At 53.3% G+C, this 12,152-nt stretch overlaps 1 protein-coding gene across 1 annotated transcript in view; it reads right to left on the reverse strand.

The window, feature by feature from the left end:
- Window positions 1-12,152, reverse strand: part of LOXL2 (lysyl oxidase like 2) — an 88,303-nt gene that overhangs the window by 7,241 nt on the left and 68,910 nt on the right. Inside the window, exons 8-10 of the mRNA XM_080796176.1 lie at window positions 9,890-10,057; window positions 7,931-8,093; window positions 3,510-3,753 (exon numbers count right to left, since the gene is read on the reverse strand). Of these exons, the coding sequence (XP_080652302.1) occupies window positions 3,510-3,753; window positions 7,931-8,093; window positions 9,890-10,057 (575 nt within the window). The remainder of the gene's footprint in view (window positions 1-3,509; window positions 3,754-7,930; window positions 8,094-9,889; window positions 10,058-12,152) is intronic.

Here is a 12,152-nt window from a genome sequence, read left to right on the forward strand (position 1 = left end):
TGGAGATCCATGGTGGTGGTGGGGGGGGGGCAGCTAGGGAAATTACAACTTGGAAAGAAATTCCAGAACCTCCGGAGAGAGAGAATAACCTGACACTTGGTGGAGGTCATTGTGATCTGGAGAAAAGGAAGGATGGCCTTCCACCTTAAGACTCCGGAGCTCAGTATGCTAAGACATGATGTCAGTGGAAGAAGGAGATGATGGAGATGTGGAAGACGGACCACGCCAGTCCAGAGGAAGATGGCAGCTTTGTTTTCCTAGGTCCCTGGGGACCCACATAAAACTCTGAATCAGAAAGTTTGTGTGCACTGCAGAAATGCTGTCACCCTTCACCTTGTCCAACCCCTGCCACGTGTCCCCTGGTGCCTCCAGAATGGACAGTCCTAGCTGGGGCTCAGCTGCAGCTGGGACAATGATCCTGTCCCCACTGCAGAGAATATGGAGGAGGGGAGGATGGTGGCGGGTGTTCCCGGCTCATGAGGTGCTGTCATGAAGGGTGAGGGCCTTCTGCTCACTCCACCCGCCATCCCCATGTGCTGGGAGCCCTCTGGCCAGAACAAAGCCCTACAGATGGGACAAGGGCCAAACATTGGCTCCCCACATTGCATCTGTGGGGCTTTGATCCAAGATGGGGCCTGCTCTGCACATGGTGGGAGCTGGGCAGAGTAAAGGAAAGTCTCCTCTTTGGAGCAGGGCTGTCCCTGGGTCGCTGGGCTGGGCCCTGGGCTCTGCCTCCACTGCCCTGCTTGCCAGCTCCCAGCGTCTCTCCTGGGGCTGCCTGCAGAGTGAGGACTCATCCCCGGGCCACAGCAGGGGCAGAGCGGCTCTGTGTCCAGCTCTGCATGGACCCTGCCGGACCTGGGACGTGACGTGCCAGTGAAGTAGGTGTGGCCCCGCTCCCTGGGGCACAGGCAGGGTCATTGACCCATGGCACGGTGCATATAAGAGAGGACATCTCAGGGCATTTTTCTTCTACCTCTGGTGGGCAAGGAAGGTGCTAAGGGGGTCAGTCTTTAGGTTTCATTTGAAAGCTTTCAAAGAACATAGTTCTGTTCCTCACTGTAGCATTAATCACATTGGGAGTGATCATTTTCCTCATGCACACTGATTTGAGCCAGGGTTCTCAACTTTGGCTCCACAGTCAGTAAATCTGCTGAAAGAGGATGTTGAATCTTCTAGAAATAATTTTTTGTTTTTGGGTGAAGAAGGGCCTGCTTTCATCATACTCCCAAAGGGACCCAACTGAGGTTTGGGGCCAGAAGTCCTATTGAAAGGTCCTCCTACAGAGCCTGGACATGTCCCCTGGAGCTTTGGAGGCTGGGGGCTGGGGGGAGGGCAACACTCTTATGCTCCCTCAGATCTCATGGCTGTAGGTTCTCAGTTACAGACGAGGAAGGGGTGGCTTGAAGGGACATATGCTTGGCCAGCATGTTTTTTTCCACGCATTACTCCCAAACCACTGATTAGAACATCTGTAAGCACAGAAATGAAACAGAACGACAGGAAAAGCATGGGGTGGGGTGGGGTAGAGACCAGGACGCTGGAGCTCCAGATCAGAAGGAACACGTCCGTGGTGTCACCATGTGTATTCTTAGAGGACAAACCACTGCTTGGAGAGCTAGCAGATGTCCCGCGGAGACTCCCCCCATGTAATGTCTGGGCAGACCACCACGTGTGGGACAGAGATGCAATCATGTCCAACTTACAGCGGGCAGCGTCAGCCCCCGCCGGCCCAGGGCTCCCACCCATATGCTTTCTAGAGGCCATCAGGCACCAATCTGCTCATGACTTCAGTTTTACTCTCTGACGTCCACCCTGCTGAAGGCTGACATACTTCTGTATGGAGACCGAAAATTCCCTGGCTAATTAGGACATTCAAAACATACAGATAATAATTATGAAGGAAAATCAACAAGTTCTAAGTTCTATCCCTAGGCTTTTTTTTTTTTTTTTAAACAGATTGAACTGTTCAATCCCTAAACTGGTTTGACTGTGACAGGAGCATCCATTGGGACACGGAGAAGCAGGCGAGGACAGGTTTCGGATGAACATTCAGCAGAGGTAACAGAAAGAGCATACACTCTGGAGTCAGACAGACGCAACCCGGGGACCCCGCCCGGCAACTTCCCATTGGATTTCCTGGACAAGCCCTATAAACACCGAGCCCCCACTCTGTTACCCTTGAGAATGTGCCTGGCACTGAGAAGGGGGTCAAGAAAAGTCAGTTCTTGTGCCCCTCATGGAGGTTGCTATGTTTTCCAGTTGGAAGGATGCCTAGTCCTGGCTGGGCTGGGGCTCCTCAGACTTAAGACATGACATATACACCATTGCCTGGTGATCCTGACAAAATGCAGATTCTGGGGCGAAGGTCTGCCATGGGCTGACTCTGCCCACCCACGGGCCTCCCTGTGAGAAGCAGGGAGCTCTGCCGCAGAGAAGGAGGGCATCCGGGGAGAGGGGGTGCTCACTGTGGACCCCTCGGGGGCTTGCTGCCCTGTTGCACGGCAGGGCTCCCCACCCTTCGTCTTCAAAAGTGTGTTCTCTTCTGTTCCCTCTCCCTGCCCAAGTCAGGTCCCCGCAGGAAAATCTGAACAAGCTAGGGCAGTGGGCTCTGGATTAGAATGAACATCAAAGGCAAAGAGAAAGAAAAGGCAAGGAGATGAATGGGTGGTTTCTGTTGGCTTCAGCAAGGGCCAGCTCTAGGATTTCTGTTCTGGTGCAGGATTCATAGCACTGGGGCCAAGTCCACAGGCTGAGGGCTGGCAGGGACACTGGAGGTCCCGGCTGATGTGGCCCAGATGGTCTGACATCACGCAGCTGGTAGGAGGCAAGGCTGGGTTGAGAGACTGGGTCTCATGACTGCTGGGCCCAGAACCCTTGCCTCCATACCCACTACCTTCCTGGAGATATTTCAAATATATATATATATTTTTTTGAGGATATTTTAAAAAATATTTTATTTATTTATTTGACAGAGAGACAGCACAAACACGGGAAGTGGCAGGCAGAGGGAGAAGCAGACTCCTCGCTGAGCAGGGACCTGACATGGGGCCCGATCCCAGGACCCCGGGATCATGATCTGAGCTGAAGGCAGATGCTTAACACACTGAGCCACCCAGGCGCCCCTCACATATATTTATAAAAATCCAAAAATTGCAGAATCCCCAAGCACTGTGCAGAGCGTGAACTTGCCATAGATGGACGTGAAAACCATGAACCAAAGTGTCAGTGGAGATGAGACAAACAAGATGTTTGTTCCCTAACATTAGGCACTGGAGGCAAGAAAGAGACCAGGCTAGGGGAAGATGAGGGGGGCCGGGGCAGCTGGCGGTGGAGAATGGCTCAGTAAATGTGGAAGGCCACTGTGGCGACCTGGACCCCCTCTAATGTGGGCGGACCCCGCCTCCTGGATGTGTGGCCTCTCGGCTCTCTCTGGAGCGACCCTGCGATTCTGATTCCTATGCGGGCCCTGCACCGTGTCAGGCTGCTGATGATGCAGGAGGGCTCACCTGTGGCAATCATGCCAGATCCACGCATGGCGGCCATTCTTGGGTCGGAAGTCAGACTGCCCGTTGTTGTGGATCTGGGAGGAGAAGCGCAGAAGGCGGCGGTAGCCTGTGGTGGGGTTGGTCTGGGCGGCCGAGGCTGAGAGGCAGTTCTCCTCCATGGCACACTGGAGCATGAACATGGGGCGGTCCTCTAGGTAGGTGCTCTGCTGGACGATCTCCGCATTGAGGACCAGGTCGGGGGCAGCTGGGGAGCACAGACACAGTGTTCAAGCAAGATGAGCGACCCCCCTCACCCCTCCAAGTCTTCTGCTTTGGACTCCTGAGCTGGGACCAACCCCATCCCTGCCTAGCATCACCACCTGGGATGGGCTCATGGTCTCTCCAGGTCCCCTCCTGGAGGAATGCTACCCCAAGTTCCTCTTCCCCTCCTCTGACAGTCCTCTCGGACATCTCTGCAGCTATCAATGCAACATGATGGGTAAAACACGAGCGTCCATTATATTGTTATCTCTCCTTTTGGGTGGCTGCAGATTTTCCATCGTAAAATACGAACAATAGCAATGATACTATGCTTCCCAGAGAGAGCCCCGTGAACACCTCGGTCTGATCCTTCTGGGAGGGATGCACAGTTTACAACACATGTGATAGTGTATGTAGATTTACAGTCTGCTAATACCGTTTCCCTTAAAATAGATCTTACATATTTCCTTGTTAATAAATACCCATTACACATGCATTTTATGGCTGCATAATATTGGATTCATAACCCTATCTCCTATTTCTCAATATACCGGTTGCTTGCCGTTTCTCATCGTTCAAGATAAAGCTGTGATAAACTTCCGGGAGTAAGTCTGCGTATATAACTTATTTCTTTAGAGTGTATTTCTAGAAGTGACATTGCTGGACAGAAGGGCTGCATGTTTTCAAGGCTCTGATGCGTGTTGCTCAATGATGGATTCTTCTAGTTTCCATGCACACCGTTGCTCTGCACGAGAGTTTCCACCAGGTGCATTTTTTTTTTTTAAGATTTATGTATTTATTTTAGAAAGAGAAAGTGCAAGCTCGGGGAGGGGCAAAGGGGGAGAGGCAGAGAGAGAGAGAGAGAGAAGCAAATACCCGGCTGAGCGTGGCTCCTCACACCTCAGGGCTCGATCCCATGACGCTGAGATCATGACCTGAGCCAACTGAGTCCGACACTTAACGGGTTGACTGTGCCACCCAAGTGCCCCCAGGTGCATTTTTTAAAACAAAGCTTGATGTAATCAGCGAGCACACTGCACACTACAGGTGTTTAAAAAAAATTACCAATGGCTACACTCTGTATTTCCTAAACAAGCCTATAGAAGGTTTATCTTTTTTACAAAAGGATTAACCATAGCTTTCCCTTTAAAAGTCAGATTCTACCGACTATTTGTAGTACATCTGAATTCACAAAAGTATTGTCTGTGAATTACTTGTAACGGGATCCATCCTTCATTTTCTGACAAGTTGCTTGTAACTGGAGCAGGTGTGCGTCTGAGCTTTGCTTCCCTCAAGTTCACCAGAGCCTGGAGCGCTCCCCGTGGCCCCCAGGCTGCGCATGGAGCTCTCAAGACACACGGGGACCCCCTGGGGCTGGCAGCCTCTCCAGAGCAAATCCACCTGCAGGGGATGGATGTGGAGCTGAAGGGTCTGGAGGGTGGCACACAGATGAGATGTGGGGTAAGGAGTAGAAGGCAGCAAGTAGAGGGCTCTCATTTGTTGAGAAATACTTCCTCGTGGAGGACACACACCAGGAGGCAGCTTGGCTGGTGCTGAGTGTCCTGGTCACACTTTCATTGGAGGGAGTAATGAGTCTCTTATTCACTGTCTGTACCACAGTCGGTACTCCATGGACAGCACTTCTGCTTACATCTGAGCTGAGCGAACGGGTCTCCCTTGCTCTTTCTCTCTTTCTCTCTGTCTTTCCACCAAGCATTCCAGTGAACCCTGTGCTAGGCTCTCCGGACAGTGCTGCAAAGGCTGACCTTACGTTGTCGCAGGAGAGGCAGATGGAAGCCCGTATTAGCTACTTAATTACAGTTGTGACCAGAGCCAGAAGGAGACATATGGAGGGTGTTGGAAATTATAACCAGGGGACCCAGGGCGGGGGAGGAGGTCGGGAAGGATTTCATTGGAGGCAATTAGGGTTTAGTTGCTCCCTGGAGGATGAACAGGGATTACAAGGAGTCACCCTACAATGCTAAGTAGCATGTGTCAGGTCCCTGAGGCATAAAGGGGCACCTCTGTGGCTGGGTCACCAAGGAGGGGTGGGAGGTGGAAGGTGGCTCCAAATGAGGTTGGACAACATGTGCCTTGTGCAAGTTCCCGAATTCACCTAAGTGCTGTGGGGAAGCCTGGATGGGTTTGAACAGGACAGAAGCATGTGTGGGAGACCAGCATGGATTCCGGCCCGGGGTGGGGGAGCCATCGGAGGGGCACCCCTCACTATGGGGGTCCTGCCCAGGAGCCTCTGCACTGATACAGTCTGGAGGAATGGCACCTGGACACAGGCCGAGACAGCCGGGGGGAAGGACGTAGAGGGAGTTGAGAAGACACAAGAGGTAACAGTGAAGACCGAGTGTATATGGCGGGGTGGGGGGTGGGTCAGCAGGAAGACGGAGAGAAAAGGAAGACTTGCAGATACAGGGTGGAACTGGTCGGATGAGAAATAGTAATTATGCAGAACATTCCTCATCTCCCAATACTGTAACATGCATTCAGCCAGATCCACTAAGAGCTGTGTTCCTGGCCCAAATGGCCACTGTTCCCCTGCCTACCCCAGGATTCACTCTGAGTGATGCCTTTGGCCTAACTTGAGTTCTCAGAGCCCCATGAAACTCATTTTTCACCTGCCATGAGGATGTCAAGGGTACTATTGATCTCACAACTGTCTGTCTGCATGAGAAATTCCCTTCCATCTCAGAATCTAGAACAGTGGGCATCTCTCATCTCATGGGTATATTTCTACTTCATGGACACTGTGGATGACATTAACGACCAGGTTTCCCTCCTTCCTTCGGCTGTTAGGAAGCTCCTGGTGAATTTTATGACCTCCCAACAGTAAATGAATAGGACTCTATAGCACGTATTTTTTTTAACCTCTCTCTCGGTTCCATTTCGAGCCAGTACCTTTTTGCCAATCCCTACTTTTCACATCTGATCTTCTCCTAGGCTACCTTGAATTTTATTTAGGTTTATGTTATTTTCCTCTTGGAAATGATGGTATATTACAAATATAAATAAATTAAGAAGCCAAGAAAAGGCCCCTGACTGCTTCTGTCTGTTTGGATGTTCCTCCTGGGGAGGCCGGTTAAGAGTGATGAGCTCCAGGCCATGATCCCAGGGTCCTGGGATGGAGCCCCACATCAGGCTTTCTGCTCAGCGGGGAGCCTGCTTCCCCCTCTCTCTGCCTTCCTCTCTGCCTACTTGTGATCTTTGTCTGTCAAATAAATAAATGAAATCTTTAAAAAGAAAAAAAAAGAGTAATGAGCTCTTCCTTGGACAGGGTGGTCTGCCTAGAGAAGCTCATGCCTGGGGGGTTGGGAGGAGGGCAGTCCTGCCTTACAAGGAAGGCTTAAAAAATGCGGGGTGAGTCTAAAGGGGTCAATAGTGCACAAATTTCACTAGCTCAGATCTGGCCCCCCTGGCTTTCCATGACAGTAAAAGATGGTGCACCACTGTCTTCTGGGCACGCACGCGTGTTTCCTGTCACATTTAATTCCCATCGTTTAGAAAAAACTGTAACTAGAGATCAGAGTGGTTAACTCTGCCAAGATTAGCTAATAAACGGGCAGGTGGGGTCTGCTCTCAGGTTCTCTGGCCAGATCCGGGGCCTCTTGCACCTCCCAGATTCACGAGGGAAAAGGCTAAGTGTGGTTTTAGAAGGTCAAGGTGGGAGAGCAGCACTGTCACGAGGCTCAGGAGAGCGGCATGCCCACAAGGCTGCAGAGCTAGTCCTCTCTCTCTCTCTCTCTCTCAGCACAGAAGGGAGCCTTCATGAGCTGGGCCATTCTGAGTCCCCGCAGGGGTTCCCCCTCTATGTTTTCAATCTCTTTAGGATTCCCAGGGACTCACCAGGAAGCTAAGTTGTCTCCAAGGTATGAAAACAAGCAATGCTTTTTGGAGCGGGGTGGGAGGAAGGAAGCCAACACTTCATCTGCTTCCCTGGCCTCAGAAACGGCCCTGAGGAAGGTGCTGTCTTCCTCGGTAACTGGTAAGAGCTGGGAGTTCTCAGGGACAGAACTCACGGAAGGTCCCCTGGTCTCCGGCGGCCCCGCCATTTGAACCCAAGGCTCCCAGACTCCCCAGTCCCTCCCTCCCGCTTCTCTTTCCACTGTCAGCAGGCAAGTGTTGGGGTGTCCGTGCGGGGGAGGGAGCATGTGACCCCCAGGGACTCTCACTTTCTGAGCAGGCGACTCCAGCCCCATACTGCACCGCGCCCTGGGGGCAGGCCACATCCTCGTCCTGGCGGCAGTGTGCCAGGGACAGCTCGGTTCCCGAGCACTTCACCCCGCTCATGACCACCTTGTTGGCGTAGATATTTCCGTGCCAATACCAGGTCTCCTGGAGGAATCAAAAGACATGGGAAGCGTGTCACCGTGAGCCGTCACTTTCTCGTTTTCAGTCAACTTTCAGCCTCAGGAAGATCCCAAGGCTGACGCTAAATGTAAGCCCACTTTTTCTAATGGGGACAGCGGCGGCACACACAGCCATGGCCCCAAGTCACGCAGTTTGCTGGCGGTGGAGTGGGGGAGAGCCCCACGCTCTGGCTCTGCCTCTGGTCCCCGCGGGGAAAGTGTGGCTAAGGTTTTGGTCAAACGGCTGTCCAGTGTTGTGTGTCAGGAACGGCAGGCGCCGGTAACTCAGGCTGCTCACTCCCCAGCCCTGAGCCCAGGGGCAGACAGGACTTGCCTGTCAGGGTCCTGTCTCCTCTAAACCTGCACGTGCTCTCGGAGTCCTTGGCACAGTGCTCCCGGAGACACTGCCGATCCATCAGAACTGGCAGGAGAGAAGACACCTGTTCACACGTGATAGCTCATCATGCGTACATCCTACTGGTTCTCCTTATGGTCGTCCTCTGGAGAGAGGACTGGGGCCTCGAGAAGGACGGGGTGCGTAATCGGTGGCAGAGATCCGGGCCCACGTCACAACCCTGCTGAGGCCCAGGTGTGTTAAGAATGAGCTGACTAGGAGTGAAAATAGCGGGACAAGCGCTCTTCGAAAGAGCACTGTTTTCTCCTCTCGCTTTGGTGCCCCAGGAAGGGCCCTGGCTTGTAGAAGCAGCATTAGCAGAGACACTGTGGGAAGCCAGGACCCCGGAGGGAGTGGGCAGGGCTCTCAGAGGCCGGGCCCTTCTGAATGCTAGAATGAGGAGCCACAGGACAGCTCAGGACTCAGCTCCTACCCTGGACCCAGCCAGCCCGTGGCAGGCAGTCAGGCTCTGCAAGGCTTCGGAGCTGACCCAAGTCCCTCCCTAAGAAATCCTGTTCGGGAGGCAGGACCCCCCACCCCCACCCCGCCTCCCTGCACAAGAGCTAGGGGCAGGGTTAGCAAAGCAATGTGGGGCCTCCAGACATTTTTCTTTTCTCCAAACACCGAGAAAGTGTCTAGAGCCCGGACACTGAGGACCTGAGGGGTTCCTTCCATGTCAGAGGGAGGAGAAGGGATGCCTGGGAGGGCAGCTGCATTGGCCCAGATCATTACACAGAAGGCCGATGGGGGTAGAGATGGGAACAGACCTCAAGCCTCCCATCTCTGGCTTCTCTTCCCCCCACAGCCTCCTTCTTACAATGTGTCCTCACAATATAGCTTGCAGAAGTCAATGATTTTTGAAGCCAAAGTGCTTCTTGCCTCTCCTCTGCTGCCTTTCGATACGGGCAGGGGCTTAGCGGCCTTCAGCCGAGTCCCTCTCTTTCAGGAAGGGGCTGGCTGGAGGAGGACATGGACATGGACATGGACAAGGCCTCTGGGGTGCCAGGCCTTTGGGCTAGGTGGTCTTCACTGCCCCATAGGACTGAGTTGTTTCCCTCTGCATAGGCACATCAGAACACCCCAGAATGAGCCCCCAGCCCAGGGTGAATCCCAGCACTCTAAGCAGAGTAGACCCTGGAAACCAGAGTCCAGCCCCGTATTCTGTAGTGGAGAAAAGGATTCCAGAGCAGAACATGAGCCCCCCAAGGACTCAGGGCAGTGAGCTGCAGAGCCGAGGCCAGGATGAGGTTCCTGGTCCCTCTCCCCCCAGCTCAGGGCACTTTGCCGTCTACCTCCCGGGCAGCTGGGGAAGGTGCATGGAAAGCAGGTCCTGACTACGAGGATCAGGGTCACACTGGATGGAACGGGCCAAGGTGGGGGCTTCTCACCTGGAAGGCGTTGCTGGCAAACCCCAGGCCCAGCTGCCGACAGACCACCATGGCCTCCACAATGCCCCAGTTCTCGCCACACACCGTCCCCCATACGAGGGACCCATTCCTCTCCACTAGCACCTCCACGCGGCCCTCATAGGGGTTCCGGCCCCCGTTCAGGCGCAGCTGTGAACAGAAAGAAAGGCAAAGTCACCAGATGGGAATAGAGGGGAGTTGCCCCACCCTATTGCCATCAGTCTCAACTCCCCCCAAGCCAGGGGTTCCTGCCTGGGACAGAGTCAGTGTCAACAGCATCACTGAGAGCCTGCTGCCTGGCTTGTGTATCAGGTTCCCACATGCAGGCAGCCCAAGGCCTTAGAGGACTGGGCACTGACCCCCACCACTGCACCAGCCCCTGTTCCCTGCTGCCATCCCTGAGACGCCTGGGGAGAGCTGCCCTTAGAATCAGACACCCGGGAGGATGCGCCTAGGGACCTTAAAAATGTTAGAACTCCCTGAGACTTCTTCCTGGGCCCTTTGGTCCTCAGCACACCCTCTAGTTGGCTGGTTCCAGCTCCCAATATCATCTGCCCCTGCCCCCACTGTCCTCTCCACCAGAATTCCCTTCTGAGACCCCATAACCAGCCGCCTATTTGACAGTTCAAATACCGTCACAGTTCCATGTGTCAGTTTCAGGGAGACCCCAAATCTGAACGTGGCGTCTTCTCCATCTCCATCTAAACCTGTGTTCTATCTCCTCCTTGCTCCCCTATTGCAGCAAAAGGCACTCCCGTCTACACCAGGGACAGCACACTTTCTGCAAAGGGCTGGGAGGTTCATGGGTCATGCGCTCCGTGTCATAAGCTCAGCTCTGCCGCACAGCTTAAGAGCGGCCCGGGCTAATGGGTCAATGGCCAAGCGTGGCTGTGTTCCCAGTAAAACTATAATGACAAAAACAGGCAGAGGGATAGGTCTGGCCTGCAAGCTGTCCTTTGCTGATCCCCAGCTGACTCTGTTATACAAGCCAGCAATCCCGCAGCCGTCCTCCACACCATCCTCTCTCTCTCTCCCGCAACATCCGGTCAAAATCTTCCTCGGTGGATTTTATCTCCAAAGTCTCTTTCCAATTCATCGCTTCCCTTAGCTCTGCATGGACCCTCTTGTCCCAGCGCCATCACCCCCTGCCTGAGCCAGAACCCCTCCTTCTCTCCCTGCCTCCGCTCTGGACTTCATCACCCGCTTGTCTGGTCAGAAGCCAGCTTTGAAAGACCCCTGCTCGTATCGCTTCCCGGCTCGCAACATGGCAGCGGCTTCCCCTTGCTCTGCTACTCAGGCTTCCATCCTGTTCTGTGACCTCCAGGCACGCAGGCCTTCCTCCGGTTTCCACGCAGTAAGCCACGTGTAAGCCCACTACATATAGGTGCCCTTTTGCCTGGCTGATTGTTGTTCACCCTTCCGATTCCGTACCCTGAGCCACTTCCCTCTCATTGGGGTCCGTGGCCATGGACACACTCCGTCGCTCCCTACACATCTCCCTCTAAGCACTTCCAACAGTTATAATTAAGCTAACTCACGATTTGTTTAACATCTGTCTCCCCCGCTCGAGTATAAGCTCCTAAGGGCAGAGCTGTATTTGTGCAGTTTCCTGTGTGATCGAAAATTAAGACGGTACTTCACAAATGTCAGGTTCTCCAACAATACATTTGGAAAGAATGAATGAATGATCAGTCTTATGGACTGAAAGCATGGACCAGCTTAGGTGAGCTCAAGCAGAGAGATCTGGAGATTGGGGAAGGGCTCTAAAGATGCTCCCCTTCATCTAAACACCTTACGCTGCTTCCTTTATACGCCTAGCAATTCATTCCTTTGGGACAAGGCATGACGCCTCCAGGAACCCTCACATACTGGGCTGCTGGCTTGCCAGTTCTTAGAAACAGCATAACTCCTGGGACATACGTCTCAAATCTTATTATGGATTTAGGGGCTTCAAAGGTCAATGAGATCAGCTGGCAAAGAGACAAACCAAGGGCAGCCATGATGCCGGATCTACCTCCCAGGCTTGTGGAGAGGAAGATTTAAATGAGATAATTCATGGAAAATCCTCACATCGTTAAGTGCTCAAGAAATATGGGTCAGCATCCTAGTAATGATCTTTATTACGGTGGAGTCCCTTCAGAAATCAAAACTCCCTTCAGAAGAACTAGAAGGGGTCAGAGCAGGCAAGAAGAGGGCTGGCCTTTGGGAGGCCAACGTTTGTCTTCTGAGCGTTTCTGGGCTGAGA

The sequence above is a fragment of the Martes martes genome (genome assembly GCF_963455335.1).
Source record: "Martes martes genome assembly, chromosome: 2".
Classification (NCBI taxonomy): Eukaryota; Metazoa; Chordata; class Mammalia; order Carnivora; family Mustelidae; genus Martes; species Martes martes.